The 18,115-nt window shown below is 45.0% G+C and overlaps 1 protein-coding gene across 1 annotated transcript in view; it reads left to right on the top strand.

Moving 5' to 3' along the window:
* The first annotated feature begins 1,020 nt into the window (after positions 1-1,020).
* RELN (reelin) overlaps positions 1,021-18,115 on the top strand; it is a 270,920-nt gene continuing 253,825 nt past the window's right edge. The window contains exon 1 of the mRNA XM_030447325.1: positions 1,021-1,249. Within this exon, the coding sequence (XP_030303185.1) occupies positions 1,021-1,249 (229 nt within the window). The remainder of the gene's footprint in view (positions 1,250-18,115) is intronic.

Genomic DNA, 18,115 nt, shown 5'->3' with positions numbered 1-18,115 from the left:
TGGGCACACACTCCTGGAGGGCTGAGGCCACCTCCTGGGGCACCTGCCCTTTCTGGGGGCTCACACACTGACCTCCCTGAGCTGCAAGGCCCACCACGAGGTGTGCATGTGTATAGTTTTGAAGATGTTAGTAGAGGAGGTTAGAGGAAAAGTCTCTTTTTCCCCCAGCAGTGGATGCAAGTACAGTCGAGGCAGGGCTGCGGCTGGGGCAGGGACAAGGGCAGAGGAGCAGGGTGTGGGGTAGAGGGGTAGGGCTGAAAGGACGGAGAAGGCTGGGGCTGGGACATAGGGGCTGGGACACAAAGACAAGGGCAGGAAGATGGAAAAAAGACAGATGTGGAGCGGAGGAACAGAGGGATAGGGCAAAAGCATGGATAGAGGTATAGAAGCAGAGAGAAAAGGGTTGGGTCCGAGGGACAGAGACACGGGAGCAAGTCGGGAGCAGGGGCAGGGACTCTGGTGCCGGGGCGGGCACCAGTGACAGTGACAGGGGCCGGGGCAGTGGCAGGAGCTGTGACCCAGGAGCAAAGACAGGGGCAGAAGCTGGGGCGGAGACAAGGCAGGGACAAGGCAGGGGCAAGGACCCAGAGGCAGACAAAGGGCGGGCAGCACAGCCCAGATCGCAGCCCGCGTCTTCGCAGCGGCAGCACCGCACACCGGAGCGCAGAGCCAGAAGCGGGAGGAGCGGGCGGCAGCAGCGGAGGAGGAGGAGGAGGAGGGGAGGGACCTTCCCCTCCCTCCCACCTCGACACCGGGGGAAATAAATTATTCCCAGCCCTCTCACTTCCAGCTCCGCGCCCCGCACCCCGGCAGCGGCAGGCGGGGACGGCGCAGACTTCGGCGGTCGCGAAGGGGCCGCACCTGCCTGCTCTGCGCTCTGCTCCGCGCCCATCTCCCCGCCAATTCCCGCGGCCGCGACGAGGGCAGCGCCCGCCCCGTCCCATCCCGTCCCGTGCGGAGCGGAGCGGCGCGGCGGCCCCGCCGTGCCCTGGATGCCCCAGCGGCGCCGGCGGCAGCAGCATGGAGCGGCGGCGGGGCGTCCCCGGGGGCTGGCCCTGCCTGCTGGCCGCCCTGGGTGCCCTACTGGCGGCGGGCCGGGCGGCCGCCCCCCGTGCCCGCTTCTCCCCCTTCTTCTTCCTCTGCACCCACCACGGCGAGCTGGAGGGCGACGGCGAGCAGGGCGAGGTGCTCATCGCCCTCCACATCGCGGGCAGCCCCGCCGCCTACGTGCCCGGCCAGGAGTACCACGGTAGGTGGAGGAACCCGCCCCGCTTGGCCCCCGGTGGCGGGAAGAGAGAGGAGGGGGGGAGGAGAGAGCGCCCCGGGGGTCCCGCACCGCGGAGTGGCCCCGGCTCCGGCACCGCGGTCGCGCAAGGAAGGGGCGGGCGCCCTGGACGGGGAAAGGCGCGGCCGTGTCCCGTGCCCCGGGTCGGCCCCGAGCAGCGGATCCTTGGGGCTTCCCGGACGGGCGGGAGCGCCTTCACCTGCCTCGACCCCGCTCCGCCCAGGCTCAGGCATCGCCAGCACCCCCCCCACCCCAGCACGGCTCCTGCGGCCCGGAGCCAGGGGAAATTCCCATCTCCTTAACAGGCCTAGGGTCGTATCCAGGACCTCCCAAGTTACTGGAAGTCTCTCCCTTTCCCACTTAAGTGTCTGTAGGACCCTCTTGCATCGTGGGCATCACCCTGCCCGCGGTGGCCGTGCTGTGCCGCAGCTGATGGTTGCCACTGGTGGGTGGCACATCCGAAGGTGTCTCCGCAAGGACGGCGACCCCGCTGGGTGCAGCCCCTGCCGGGTATCCAGCCTGTTGCTCCCACCAGAAAAGGGATGCTGGAGCCGCGGGGAGAGCGGGGAGTCATGCACTCACAGGTGGCTTTAGAGATGGAAGGTCGTGGCCAGAAATAATAAACCTTTTTTTTTTTTTTCTGTTTTTTTTTTTTTTTTTTATATGCGCAGGCTGAGGAGAATTAAAATAAAGTAGGGAAACTTGTTCACGCAAGGAGGGTCTTTTCTTTCACGATGTGCTGGACGAAGGCCATAGCGCAGGGCTGGCAGCGGCCTCGCGGGAAGGTACTCTGCCGCGGGAAGCTGCTGTCGGCTGCAGAGTGTCCCTGTAAACCAGCAAGAGTTGTTCAGCAGCCTTATCACCGTTTCTCTCTTCTATAGAAAACTTCCATGTCTGAAACATTTTTAAAATTCATATCCATGGAAGACCGCTTGGCTAATCCTTTTTATCTCTTTGTGTCTGCTTGGGGGTTTGCAGTGCTACAGATTAACGTAATTGTGCAGTAAACATTAAAAAGTCAGGAAAATTAGAAATAAATATTTATTTAAAACACTCATCAACAGATACTTGTAAGGTACACTGGCTAAGTATGAAGCGTTCAGGCTTTGATATATTTCAGTGAAGAATTTAACATTTTAGGTAAGTCCACAGAATCGTTCGGGTCATGGTGAATATCCTGGTTGAATTTTAAATTTTAAAGACAGAACCCCCCAAAACATCAAATTGTCATTTTCATAAGATCTAAGGGGTTCTGAAGTTTTTTGTCTATGCATAAACTTGAATAATATCGTTTTACCAAATTTATATGGAAGTGTGGTTTTTTTTTTAATATTGATGTCCTTTTAAAAATATGTAAATTGTATGACTTTACCAGACCAATTGCTTCCCTAGAGCCCCGTACCTTTCAGCTCATCATACACACTCATATCAGTTAAATTGCATTCAGCCTGCTGAACCACGAATGTGGAGAGGATAGAAGCTGGAATTTCCATCTTGCACAGTTTTAAAAGACGGTTTTTGAAAGATGTGGTTCAGAATCCCCCCTTTCGCTGCTGCAGCCTGTGTTTAAGCCCTGTTGCTGATCTGGAGAGGAGGCTGTGGCGGGCACTGGAGTGGTGCAAGCAGGGCTGCGGGCAGAGCTGCCCGGCTGCTCGGCTCTGCCGGGTGAGGAGCAGGGATGTGTGTATTCCTCAGGGATGTTCTTCCTTTCGCCCTCTAAAAGCTGCGGTTTGAATTTTAAAATATCAGCCCGCGGAGGAACGCGCCAGCTGCGCGCCAGACCTTTCAGGTAGCCACGGGTGGATTTTGCCGTCACTGTTCTGCACCTGACAGAGCAAAAGGCGGCGGCTTTGAATAGATCTCCGTGCCTCGGCTTTTTTCCCTACCCGCTCTCAAGGGGTTCCCGCAGGTTTTGCGGAGCCGCCGCTGGCTCCGCGCCCCAACTGCGCGCCCCCGCGCTGCGCTGCGCCCCTCCCCGCCGCCGTCCCTGCTCAGGTGCGCGGCGGGCGGCCCGGCGGGCTCGGCTGGGCGCCCCGGGAAGCTGTTGGCACTTACGTCTTCCTCGATGGCCCAGGTGGCTCAGCTGCCCATCTAAAATTTGCGCCGCGGTTGCGCTTTTCTGTCTGAGATGAGCGGGTGTTGGCGCAGCTTTTCCCGCTGGTCAGGACGGACAGGGACCAACGTCTGGCCCGGACCGCGAGCAGAGCGGGTCAGGGTCTCTTCCAAAGCCGCTGCACTAAGAGAGGAAATGCAAATCGGACACATCTAAAGGATCACACTAATTCTTCTGAGCACAGAAGGAAGTTCACTGGCTGAACTGTAAAACGAATTTGTTTACGCAGCAACAAGCTGTGGGTATGCCCCAGTGTGAGCCAGCTTCAGATATTTTTTCTAACTTGCAATGTCTCGGTTTTCTTCCACAGTTTTGTGCATTGGTTGAACTCTTACCTGTGCCAGACAAGGCAAGAAGCACTGGCGTTTGGTGTGTAGAGAGCAGCAGACACATCCTGGAGCTAAGCACACTTACTCAGATATTTTGAAATATCTTATTTGAATATTTTAAAATATAACAATTCTCAATGTTAAATATAGTTCAAGAAAAAAAACCTTGAGATATACAATCTGAAGAAATAATCTGGAAGCAATCTGAGCCTTTCCATCCTGCAGTTAACGTTACTGAAAAATACCAGTCTGAGCCAGCTGAGCATTTGTCATTTAAAAATCAAGCTGTAAAGGCAGTATTGGGGGAACACAGAGGTGGAGTTTTGAGATGCAGTACAGAAGCCCACAGCAAAAGGAGATTTGCATGTGTCTAAGTAAAATTCACCTGCTTAGGGAGCACATTATAACTCACAGCACTGACTTCATAAGTTACAGTGAGGACCCGTGTTACCCTTACTACCCCTTCATCCAACAGAGGCAGGTGACAGCAACATTCAAAAGCATCAGGTTCAAAGAGGAAAGAATTGGATGAAACCATGCACCAAGGGGTGGATGAGAAAAACATTTGATGAAAAAAAAATCTTCCAATAACTTTCTGTTAACTTGTTTAGATACTCTGCATTCAGTGGAGCTCTTGCCCGTTTGCCCAACTGTCCCTTGTGGTGCCTTGCACCTTGGGAGGGGAATCATACCTGGGGCAGAAGAGCTTTGCCTGGGAACCAGGCAAGCACAGGAGCCTCTGCAAGTGTTTTCTCTAACACATTGCATCAGGCATTTTATTTCCCTGTGCCTCTGAATTTCATAAGTAAAATGAAGGCAAAAATATACCCTACTTTGCATAGTTAAATTAGATACTTTGGGATTTAGTGCTTCTCCTGTAATCCTTAAAAATACTCCAGATTTGGCCCTATTCCTGCAATCAGTAAATATTTAAATATGCATTCACTGATTGAATAGGAACAGACCTACACTGCATATAAATACGCTCTTATATACAGGACTGACTTGATAAATCGGTAAACAATTTTATTACCTTTGGCAGACTTCTATTCCTTGAATTAACTTATTTCAAATTCAATTAAGTCCTTGAGCTGGCAAAGCACTTAGGCACTTCCTCAAATGCAAGCTGACAAAGTGTTCAGTGGTCTAATGTAGTCTCCTCCTCAGCTTCCTTCCAGCCAAGTAGTGGTCGTGTGCTGGGAGAGAACTGTACTAGGGCCCTGTTGGCTTGCACATTGCTTTGGTTTTAGGTAGCAATAATTGTGCTTTGCTGTTCTCCTGGGCTTTCTACTGTAATTTGCAGAGCGGATTAGAATTTCCTCAGAAGGAAAACCCAACAAATATTTACTGAGTTCTTTTGGGTTTATTCCAATCTGCCATCGGTTTTGATTATCTGTGTCAACTTGCCTTCAGTGCTGTGACCACGTTCTATCATTTATGAGCAGATAAATACATTGGAAATACATATAGAAAAAAGGATAAACTTGATTGGACATTAAGTCTTCACTGCCCTTAATCACAGAAACCTAAAAAACAGCAAATTTGTAGTTTTTAAAATACAAGAATGGATTACCTTTACGCTGTATTTTTCCTGATCCCTTGAAAATGTTTTTGCTGTTACTGCACAGTGCCTTTTTCTCAAGGTTTCAAATTTAGATCTTTAGGAACAACTTTGTAATGTTTTCCTATGATTGGTGTTAAAACTCATAATTCTGCCCTTAAATAGTTTTTTGTAATGAGACTTGAGTTTCTATTTCACTCTCCATTGTTCCTTTTTTTCCCCCAGAACGAATTAACCTTCAGTCCCCAAATGTTATCAGTTTCCATCAATGACTGTTACTATTCTTAGGCATACTGTATATTGTCTGGAAGCATTGCTTTGATAGGTTGTAAAAAAAAGTTTTAAACTATTCTAAGTAGTAGTTATGCACTCTTTCAGCACTTATAAGAAGTTGTTTAAAGTCTAGCCAATTCCACCTCTGTTATTGTCCACTGTGTTTAAGAAATACAGATCATGACTTAGTATCTGTTTTCATTAGAGTTACTTACATTTCTTTTCCCCTCTCGATCTGGTGGGTATTCTAATTGTAAGTTCTCATTCAGATTATTAAAAAATAAAAATGTTCTGGAGTTCAAACTGTGGGAGGCGAAGGGAGAAATTAATTGGAGAGTAAGTAGGGATGCCACTTCAGTTAGAAACAGTATCATAACAGAGTTGCAGGATCATAACATACTTCCTCTACTGGTCATGCTGAAGAGTAGAAAGTTTTTTGTGACCTGGTAGAAGTAAAGAGTGTGCAAGAGGTGATGTTAATGATAGTGCATTGGTGACAGAAAAACAGATTTAATTCCATGTTTTCCAGCATCAGCCTGAGAAGCAGGTCAGCTTCTTGAGTCTTTTGCAGGGTATTCCTCAAAACCTTAAATCTCATCTACCAAGCCCCTGCTCTGATCTTTGAAGAATGAAGGCTTACATATTTTTTGTTTTAAATTAAGATGTGTATAGAAATTTTTGCTCAATGGGAACATACTTAGCTCCAGGGATTATTCTGGAAATCTTAAGGGATTCTTAAATTAAACGTGAGGTTAGCAATAGGAAGCAACAGAGAGCAAGTTATTAAGAATGGGAAAGACCCTTGGTCTTCAACTCTCTTCTTTCCTCTCAAGTCCTTAGCAATATCCTGAAGCTTCATAATATTTTCATAGCACACAAGAAATCTGAGGTCAGCTTTTCCTAAACTGTCCTCATTCACCAAAGCCCTCAGAGTGCACCCTGCCTGTGCTCTGTTCTATTTAGAATTTTCTTGCATAAATGAAATGTTGCAAAAACAAGGCTGATTTCTGAGGACTGTTCTGTAAATGGTTTGTTTGAACTTGTCAGTTTGGAGCCTTACTTAATGCCTTTTTGAGTGAATGTGGGTTTCTAAATCTTGACACTGGCCAATGGGTTGTCTATATTTCTGAAGCTTATGTCTGGCCCCAGGGTTAGTTAGTTCCTGTGTTGTGTCTTTGCAGATTTTAAAACATTGTGCTTTTAACATTTCTTGACCAGAAACTGATGAAGGATGCCAACCTTAAAAGAAAAAGGTAGCTGAGGTTGCAGCTGACAGCCTCTTAGGAACCATGCTTTGCTTGGGAATATGTTAAATTTTAATGGGTTCAGCTGTCATTGCTCTAATTTGTGGGCCAAATAAGTGGTCAGCAGATGGCTCAGCCAAAGATGTGGTCAGGCTTGGGACTGATGAAAAGAGGTAGAAGGTCCACAAAGGCCTAAATGAGCCTTCCTCACAAATTTGCAGAGATGTAATCTCTGGTTAAATCCTTCCTCCCAGCCCGTCAGGGGGCTGCTCCCCCCTGCAAGGGAGAAATGATTGCCCCAAATAACAGAAATCAAAGTCAGCACAGCATGCTGGCGTGACCCACATTTGTCGGGTGACATCTGACTGTAGGACAGGAACTGTTTTGTTGGTAACATGGGTCTGCATGGGGGAGACTACTCTGTGCATGTTTTTATACATTAAAAAAATGATCTGTGCCTCAGTGAGTTCCCCATCCCAGGCCAGAGCTCAGTGTGTGCACAGACCCATGGCACGGCACCCGGCATTGAAGTCAGGGAAGAAAGGAAGCCCATGGGTGGTGAAAGGGTGCAAAAGAACTGTTTCAGTGGGGATGCTGCATCTATTATCTGCTTTCTGTGTTTAAAGGACGTATTTTTAAATATGCTTAATTTACCTGTGGAATTTATTGCTAAAATCTATTCATGGTAACAGCTTTTAAGTAGAAATTTTTAAAATATTGTGAATAGTTAGAAGTTGTAATTAGATATAAAGATGTATGTATAAAACAAGGTATAAATGTCATACTTCAAGACCTAAGGTAACCAGTAAATGATTTATAAGTAGGTTACTGTGCTGTGTTGGCAGGCACTACATTTCTCTAATGTTTCCTGCATTGATTATTCCACCAAACCTATGTTGGTTCACTAGACAGCACAGGGTGAGACTGTGAGACCAGCAGCAAAAGTTGTTTCTCATTTTGATAACAGCCATGGTGATACAACATAGGTGGGTGCAGATGCAACCTTTATTTGCTTTGTGGTTTAGATTTGGCATGAGTGTTTGCTGTCTGGAGAGGGAAGGAAACAGCAATGTCTTACCTCTGAGGAAAAGCAACCTTTCATACCAGCCCTTGTTATGGGAATTTCAATAGTCACCGATGAAAGGTTCAGCCTTTTTAACATGCTTCCTTTCTTTGTGTTAACATTTCCTGCCTTTTCATCGGGCATGAAAGGTGCACAAAATGCAAATATGCATCTGGAATATTTGTGTAATTCCCACTTTTTCTCACCCAGTTGTGACTAGCCTGTCACATAAACATAAGACAAACTCTGACAGTGCCACCTTTAACATCTGTGAAAGCCCAAGAACAGGTTAGTTGTGGAAAAGACATTTCCAGCTTCTCAGATGATGCCTTCTTGTTGGGCAGGTGGTCTTCTTCTGTTCCATCTCCTCTCAGGTCAGTCCTGGACAATGAAAGTCATGGCCTGTGTCACACAGCTCATGTGGCACAGGTTGGGCTGTGCTGACAGATGGTGGAGGGTGCTGGTGGTATCAGAGATCCCCCTGATCCTGCCTCTGGGACCTTCTCCCGGGTTCTTCTCAGTGCTGCAATGCCTCCCATGGTCAACATATTTTTACTCTTTCGCTGAAGGGAAGAACAGGGTCATGGAGGTTTTTTGTTTGGTTGGTTGTTTTTTGTTTGTTTGTTTGGGGTTTTTTTAAATTATTTTAATGCTTCATTTGGTTTTAATCCCTCTCTCACTAAGCATTTTCCTTAAATAAGGCAGTGTCAGAGTAGGTGTGTATACTGCCTGGAGAAAGAGAACCCAGGTTTGCAAGGGTAATTAGCCTGTTTATTGCTCAGTCCAGGACTAGGCATTACTTCGTCCTCCTGCAGCTGGAGAGATCCTGGCTGAGGAGGGAGATAGCACCCAATGGCCAGACACAGGGCCACAGGATCCCTGCCAGCAGCTCCTCCAACTGTCCAGAGCAGCTGATGTCCAGGTCACCACGGAGTTTCCTGAGCAGCTGGGATCAGCTCAGCTTCAGGCAGAGCTGTCTGTGGGCTCATCCTGCATCTCACGAGCCACAGCACCATCTGCATCACTACTGACTCTCTTTGGTGTAGTTGTTGGCTATTCCCCTAGCCCACTGCTGCCAGCATGGCTTTTTGTTTGGGAAGACTGGTTGTTGTATGGGGCTTTTGTGCTGGCAGTGATCTCTGTGGGGCTCCTGGGACCCTCTGCTCCTCTTCTTCTACCCTGATGGAATTGTTGGTCTTCCCATCATGACATCCCTGGCTGTGACCTTGTAGTGTTTCCTCCTCACCTGCTGTGGGCAATGCTCTTTACATGAACATCCCACTGGAGCTGGAGATGCCTGGGGGAGGATGGGACATGAGTGGTCTGTGTAAGTTTCAGGGGAGCAGGTGAAAAGTTCAGGCACTTTCCCAAAGGCTTTGATTGCAAAGTAGAGACTGTTTTTCACCCTCTTGCCATATTTTTTCATCCTAGGAACAAACCAGAGGTGTCTGTTCCATGGTTATCTTCATGCACTTTTATATTAATATTGGTTGTGAGAGTCTCACAAGCATCTCCTCAGGGGATGAAATAAATGGTGCTTTTCCAACCTGCGTCTGTTGAAGTTCAAACTGCAAGATCCCTGAGTGACAGCAGGTGACAAATCCATCTCCCTTTAGATGAAAACTTTACCCTACACTATCCTAAGTTTAAAAAAAATCCCCTACTTTCAGAGATCTCCACTGACCTTCTTCATAACATTATGTGTGCTGTGGGTTTCTTGTTGAACTATGGGAGTGCTTCAGTGCTGTGTCCAAGTGCTGCCCCAGTTTCCCATATGTGGGGTGACACCACAGGATGTACCTAGCCCAGCAGTGAGACCTGTGCTCCCCACAGACCCTCCATGGGGGGATGGATTGCCCCACTCCCTGAGATGGAGGAGGTGTCCCTGCCTGGGGAACAGCCTGTCCCATGCTCCTTGCTGAAAGGCCAGGTGCCAACAGGGGAGGACATCAGAGGGATGGTGGCTCTGTGTGCTACCAGCCCCTTCCCTCCTTCTTTCTGACTACTCAGAGAAGGAAGCACTTCCAGGGAAGGGAGAAGCCCAGAGAAAAAAAAGATTTAAATTTGGTGGATGAGAAGTCTGATTAATAAGTCCAGCCTTTTGAGTGTAGGGGAACAGTAGGTGTTGGAAATACTTGTGAAAATGAATGTAAACCTATTGTTGTGTCTACTTCAGTCAGAAGCCTTAGGAGATGTAAACACACAGTGTGGTCACAGGTTTCTCTCTTTGGTTTTGCAAGACATAGCATTGGGGTTAACTGGCAGGGCCCTTGCTCTTCTGCAGCAGGGTGAGCAGATTAATTAGCAAAGATGGGGCTGAAGATCTGTTTGTGTTTCCTTGAATGGCATCTACTAACATGTACACAGGACTGTAGCAGCTGACTTCCCACAGGAGGCAGAGCCACACACATCGGGCTGAGGGGATGGAGTTATAAACCAGACTGAGACAAAATACTGAGAGCACTTACACCATGATTAGCAAAGCTATGATTGTCTCAGATTAGACAGAGTTATTTATTCCATGTCTGCTTGAAGGATAGTTTTGTAAATAAATGGGTATGGCCTGACTGAAACCTGAAAGACAAAACAACAGTCTGCCTGCCACCCCAGCTCACTGCTGCAGTTGGTCAGACAGTGGCACCCCTTCTTCACCTGCTTCTGCACCCCCCGAATCCCCACCAGCTCCATCAGCCATTGTGTGGCTGAACACAGTATGGTCCTGCTGATGGAAACACTCCTCATAAAGGGACCTAATCCTTTACCTTTTTCTGTCCCCCTAGTGTAATTTTTGAAAGTGCTCTTAGATGCTGGCAAAGAAACAAAGCCCTAGATCCTAGAGGGAAGTCCATCAAGCAAGCTCCATTTCATGTACAGGTGTGTGTCTGGGATCAAATGCTGTTTTCTCCTCCTCATGCTGCTCCATGGCATCTGCAAGCAGTTCCTGGCCTGTCCCAGCTTTAGTCTGAAGGGATTTACATATTGGTTTTCCATAGGCAGTCTATGCAGGATGCTTCTTGGGAAAGTATGAGAGGCCAGAGAAGCTGACAGGCTGTCCACGTGCTTCACATTTCATAGCAGAGATGAGGGAAGGAAAAGGGAAAAGAGGAAAAGAGGGAGTGCACAACACTCGCTGGCCAGAAGACTTTGGGGAATCTAGGACTATTCTTCTGTCTGTGGTTGAGGTACTTCATGGTCACAGAGGTCAATATTTCTGGTAGAATATTCATTAAGGAGTTAGCAAGGACACAGCAGATCATCTTCCTGTGGACATTGCTCATGTTCTTACAGAGGAACACTTCATGCCAGAGCTGGATCTGCCCTGCACCAGGAAAGCTTTTCCAGTGCTAGAAATGAAAGCAGTGAGTAGGTGATTGTCCTTTTTAACATCTGAAAACAGCAGCTCGGCCCTCTGTGGCCTCTCCTGGTGTCAGGCCCTGGGATGTGAGAAGTCATTCATCACATCACGGGGCTTGGCAAGGTCTCTGCCTTTTGCCTTCCACTCTTCCCACTCCTCCCCAGGACAATACAATAGATAGGAAAGAACAAGAAATATAGATAATATTTATCTTTCTGGATAAACAAGCTGTGTTTTCCAGGCCACAATAACCTTTCAGTGTTCCCATCTCACAGGGGAAACACGCTGCTATTAAAAAAAACAACTCTCCTTCCAGAATTAAACACGTTCATCTGGACACTGGATTAAATGATTATTGATACCAAGAGAGAAACAAAACAGCAGAAGTGACCAAGGCAAAGATCCTGGTTTGACAAAGCAGGCTGATTTGTGGGGATATCAGAAATCAAAATTAGAGAGTCAGAACATGCTGGGAAAAAAGTTTCTAGTACAATTAAAAGAAAGGAATTGCTGGCTAAACTACATGTTAAAACATTTTCATAGGGCAATTCTTCTGACTCTGGCCGCAAAAGTCTGTAGCCTTGAGAACCTCATTCTAGTTAGTATGAAGATCAAAAAACTCTGTCAAATATTTTTATGCTTTCTGATTATTATAGCTGATTTGCAGATGACTGATAACCCCATCAGATAGGTTTCCAAGTTGACAGTATTATTGTGTGAGACAGGGGACTTCAGAATCAATTCAGCCAGAATTGCCATGTTTTAGTGGACTCATTTAAAATCTGGTTTTGTGCAGAATAAAACTGATAATGTATTTGAGTAGAATCTGGTATGTGTTTTAATAGAAAATGGGGAGAAATGAAGCATTTGGAATATCTTACTATTTTCAAAACAAAATTTTGATTTTTGTTTTGGAAAACTCTCTTAATTGTGAGAATGACTGCGAAAAAGAAAAAAAAGTAAGAAGGTAGATGCATAATCAGAAAATAAAATGAGACTTTTATGCTTGAACAGAATTCTTTATCTAATTTTTTTGGGTTCATTGAATATTTTCATATTGACCTAACTGATATTTTAATTTATTTTTTGTGCTAAATCCCTCAGTATGTCTCCTTTTATGTTAACTCAAGCTGATCTCTTTTTCTTTCTTTTTCTTTTCATTTTGGTCACTGAACCAAAAATTGAACAGTTCTACTTCTGACAAGTTGACCATTTAATTTCCGGCCACTGAACAGATCTGATTCAGAAGTAACTCTCACTGCTCTCCTTACAGTTGTTCCCAAAATAAATTACAGAATAATAATTTGCTCTTTAAAGCACCAGTGTGCTAGCACCAGTGGCTAGTAATACTGACATTGCCAAGGTAACAAACTCGTGTTTTCTGTAATGATACCCGTGGTTGCTGTGTTGATTGCAATGTATATGTTGACCACATTTTCCTTAATATCCAGTCATTGTTCAGTTTTCTTTTTCAGTAGAAATCTCTTCCCTGATTTAGTGCTCAGTAAAAAAGGCTTAGAGGAGACCTATCACTCAACTTCTTACAGAAAACCCTCCAGACTGGAAAACCTTGTTGTAATGCATCTATAGAATTTGGATCCATTTAACTAGACAAATGGGTGTTCATGTCTTCAAAATAATCTTTTTTTCCAAGGAATAATATTTACAGAGCTGTCTACCTCAAACAGAAATGAACAGTTCAGAGAAGACATGGAAATTGGCTTTCAGAGAGAGAGGTTTATTTTGCTCAGGGGAATTTTTCACTATGTTCTCCATTGCCATGCTTTTCCTTCAATATAGTGTTAATGTAGAGTGAAAATTAGAGAGCTATAGTGGAGCTGTGATGTTTGTAGAATTTTCCTCAACTAGAGGAGATGAAAGGTGCAGGTTTGGTGAGGGCTGGAAGCACTGGTCCCTCCCCAGCCTCAGGCAGCCCAGATTACTCCAGTGAGCATCTGTGGACCTTTTCACTCAAAAGAGATGTAAGTTTTGTTCCATCAAGTGGTAGCAGATGTGAGGGAGCTTTCATGCTATTCATCATGGGGGAAAAGCCAATGTGATGGCATCTGGCTGTTTTCATACTACAAATTGTTTTTTAAACTCTCAACTGTCTTTGAGCAGAGGTGATGGTGTGTTGCACACTAGCTGCTCTTCTTTTGGGACATTGCCAATGTTAAATCCCCCCCAACCTTTGTTTCCCAGTTAGTGAGATTATAGTAGAGAGCCAGGTCTCCTATTTGCAGCCTCTTCCATTCAAGAAATCACAGTGTAAAATTAATTGCAGCAAATTATTTCTTCTGATTGTGCATCACTAACTGCTAAGAAACACTACTGAGTGACTTGCATCTTAGCTTTGGAATTTTCATTCTGGATTTACAAAAGCTGCACTTGTTGCATTTTTCAAAGTACAAAATCAGAATCAGGGAACCATTTTTTCTTAACTGATGTATTTTCTCTAGCTAACGTAGATTTTTTTAATGAGGTGCAGGACTCATACAAATGGCCATGATGATCTTGAAGGTCTTTTCCAACCTTGGTGATTCTATGATTCTAAATGCTATCAAGCATAACACCTTAAATCTTTAGATTGGCCAAATCATTGCCATACAAAAACTGCATGTTCTGTGTGACACCTTGGAACACTCCAGCTTTTAATGGTCCAGGGCAGAGGAGATCTGGGGTCCTCAGGAAAGAGAATCACTGCCAGGAAAGCCCACAGCTCTTTGATGCATCATGTAAGACGAGTGATGAGAAAAAAGCTTTGGGCAGTGGAACAAGCATTAACTCCACTCATTTTTGAAACTTTAACTAATTTACTCCTTGATCTGGATTGCAGTTTCCATCCCTCTTGTGGCAGTGGTGCATTGGACAAGACTGACTGCAGTGTCCAGGTGCAGAACTGTAAAGCATAAGGGATGACCATAAGTGAGGGAGAGGTCAGGTTTCCATCTTATCAGATTCTTTTCCTCTTTTCTTCTTTTTGAAAAAGCTGAGCTCATTTCTTGGAGAATGTAGGCAAATCAACACTCTCTGTACAGTTCTCTCCCACAGAACTGTAGACAGATGTATCAGTAGGAAATAAAATGCCCTACTCATGTGCTCTGGATGACATTCCAGCTGTGTGCCAGTTCAGTTCTCATCTCTTCTGCTGAATTTAATGTGTGTTTATCATGTTTAGCTCACAGAGTGGTGGTAACAAATTTGAATTAGAGGAGAATAATTGTCTTTGTCTTTTTTTAATGTTGAGAACAGTCAATATAAAGAGATGCCCTGGTATAAAGAGATACTCTTTCCTTTGTACTAGCTGGACCAGCATTTGATGACCTTTTTGGGTTTTCTTTGATTGTACCTTGTACAGGTATCAATCAGGGAGGCAAACCAGGAATGATTGATAAGACACCACATTTCCTCTATTCCTCTTGAACAATTTGGAAATGTTTAGGTATAATGAAAGTATAATAATATATTTGCTTTAGTTATACACTTAAGAGCATACTCTATGTTACAGACCTGTCTGTTTTGTTGCTTCTAGAGGTTTTCTGTTGCAGGCAATCAGAATGATGCTGGGATAAATAGTTATATGTGTTGTGTGGCTAATCATTTAATGTGCTCTTTAGAAGATGTGCAATAAGGGGGAAGCCTTTATATGAGTGGGGTGACAGAGAATTTAATATATATTTCAGGATCCTGGGTATTTGGCAGCTACTTATTATGCTTACCATCTGTGTAATGGCAGGCAGTGTAATTCCTATTGTATGTCAAAAGATAGCCTGACTCTCTACTGTCTTGAAAATGCCCTATTCATATCTCCCAGGAGGATCACATTTCTGTGGTTTAGGTCTAGTATAGACCTTTTGTGGGATACATAGCTGATAACATTTTGGACAGGAATTAGGAATTACTGGGAGATGTCCCAGTTCCACTTAAAGAAATAAAAGACCCTTGTTACATGCTTAAATATAAATTTATTGAAATATACCCAAAGGCTCAGACTCATTTTTACTTTTCAAGAACAAAAAGCTCTGGAAGGACACAAACATAATTTATGTTTTTGTGACTTGTTCACTGTAGGAATACCTTTTGTTGAATTTGTAGCCTGCAAAATCCTGTGCTATTTAAAAAGCTACAAACTGGAACATTTCCCTCTGAGAAACAGGAAGAAAGAAACATTTCTCAAACATAAAGCAGGATTTTTACATATTAACTATAAATATCTTGCAACTGTATGATTTGCTTTTAAATAAAATAAAGCTGCTTGCTGTCTCTGCAGAAATGAATTGGGGAAAGGGATTTTTCCAGGGTAATTCAGTCAGATGAATGGAGTGATATGTCCATCACCACTAACGTGACAGTTATTCCTTCTAAATATAAACTAATACTATTATACATTTGAGGCTTGATTATACCGTTAAGAAGATTAGTACTTTTAAACAGAAAATAAAGGCTTAGGTGCCCTAAATGTGAAACTAAAAGGGGAGGATTTTATATATGGCAGTTCCACGACATTCAGTACTTTTGAGCAAGGTGTTTTCCCAATGCAAATGTCTGTAAGGAATAATCACTTCATGCTGCCTCTGGGAATAGGTGGGCTGCCTTAAATCTAATCTTTTTCAAAGTGGTAATTTAAATATATGCAGGTAGCAATCTTTGCCTATTTGGGTGTGTTTATTGGAGCAGGTGTAATGATGGCATACAAGCATGTCCACAAGTGCAGTTTTCTGGCTAATCTATTTTTCTCTAAATGTTTAAGCCATCTTTTAATTGCAGAAACTGTGGCATGTCCATAAAAAATGTGACAGAAGGGAAAAAATGGTTGATGATGCCTCTGTGATATTTCCGTGAATCAGATCTATGAATTTTAAATATTTAGCACATATTAAAGATTTCAGTGTCTTTTAATATTGTGCTTGACTTACACAGTGCCGTCTCTAAGGACATAGTAGCTGAATCTTTTTTGATGGTATTGAATTTATGACATTGAATTTAACACTTTTGTGCTCATGTCATAAAGCTTGTTAGGTAGTGTTTAACATGTCTCCTTTTTCATTTTTATTTTTTTGAAATTCTTGTTCTTTATAACCTATTAGTTCTTCTCAGTGAAAGATTTATAGTGAGGATGGGGGAAGTCTTAATCCTTTTACAGTTATCTTCCTGATAGATAGCACTCCTTGATTTCCTTTTATGCGCCTCTCAAGTTAGATATTCTACACCTGAATCACAACACCATCTTATTACTTTATCTTTTAAAAGTAAAAGCATTATGATTATAAATTAAGCTAGAAATATTATAAAATCTTCTGCCTTCAGGCTTGTCTTTGGTTTTGGTTCAAGCATTGGTCCCTGGTCAAATCCTGTCCATATCACAAAGCCCCTCAATGGGTTGCAGTGGGAAGGACTGGTCTGTCCCACAGCCCTGCTTGCTGGGGGCTGGGCACAGGATGGCTCCAGGAGAGCTGGCAGCTATGTCTGTGCTGCAAGGTACCACACAGGAACCAAGAGGGCTGTGCAGGTCAAAATTAAATGCTCACACTTTGGGGAGCAATTCCAGGAGATACGGACACCCAGTTATGTTGAGTGCTGGCTTTTCCACCCATTGGTGTCTCAGGACACCATGGGGAGGGGTGCCAGCTCCCCTGGGCCCATCTGGCTGCACAAAGCATCTCCATCTGCCCAGTGCTGACAGCACTTGCTCTGGAAGGGGAGGTTGGGTCTGGCTCTGAATTTGCTGCCCTGTTTCCCCAGGGAGCTGCCACCGAGATGGGCTGCCTGGCACCTCCTCTCCCTCCTTCAGGGCTGGAAACTCAATGTGCAACCTGGCCCTTCCTGGGGCTGTACATGCTTTTTGCACTACCCATTTGAGCTCTCCAAACACATGTTCCCTAAAAATATTTCTAAAAATGGACTTTATACCTTTTACATATCTAAAAAACCTGTCATCCTTTAGGCACCTAAACTTTTCTTTACTCGTGTTATTAGGACCACTGCATAGTTATGTCTGGAAGCTGAACATGAGCCAGCAGTGTGCCCAGGTGGCCAAGAAAGCCAATGGTATCCTGGCATGTATCAGAAACAGCGTCACCAGCAGGTCCAAGGAGGTGATTCTGCCCTTATACTCAGCCCTGGTAAGGCCACACCTTGAGTACTGTGTTCAGTTCTGGGCCCCTCAGTTCAAGAAGGATATTGAGGTCCTCGAACAGGTCCAAAGGAGGGCAACCAAGCTGGTGAAGGGACTTGAACACAGATCCTATGAGGAGAGGCTGAGGGAACTGGGGCTGTTCAGCCTGAAGAAGAGGAGGCTCAGGGGAAACCTCATCGCTGTCTACAACTACCTGAAAGGAGGTTGTAACCGGGTGGACGTTGGTCTCTTTTGCCAGACGACTTTCAACAAGACAAGAGGGCATGGTCTTAAATTGTGCCGGGGGAAGTTCAGATTGGATATTAGAAAGAATTTTTTCACGGAAAGGGTGATCAGACATTGGAATGGGCTGCCTGGGGAGGTGGTGGACTCTTCGTCCCTGGAGACATTTAAAAAGCGACTCGATATGGCACTCAGTGCCATAGTCTAGTGACTGTGGCGGTAGCTGATCAAGGGTTGGACTCGATGATCTCTGAGGTCCCTTCCAACCCAGCCTATTCTATGATTCTATGATTCTATGTCCATAATATTCAAATGCCCCTGTCCTGTATTACTTCTGTTGCTTTGATGCTATTTTCATTGGCACAAGCAAGATGTCCTAGACCAATATGCTAAATAAATGTTCTTCATGTTGCTGTGGTGTTGCCTTTTCTGCATGCTTATGCTTGCAAAGGCTTTGTCCCTGAAGCACATGTATGTGAACAGGCTTTTTCTAAGGCCCTGTCAGTATGCTGTCTGTCCTCCTGCCTCTTGAAT

The sequence above is a fragment of the Calypte anna genome, chromosome 1 (genome assembly GCF_003957555.1).
Source record: "Calypte anna isolate BGI_N300 chromosome 1, bCalAnn1_v1.p, whole genome shotgun sequence".
Taxonomy (NCBI): Eukaryota; Metazoa; Chordata; class Aves; order Apodiformes; family Trochilidae; genus Calypte; species Calypte anna.
This window is presented reverse-complemented; position numbering and strand designations above follow the sequence as displayed.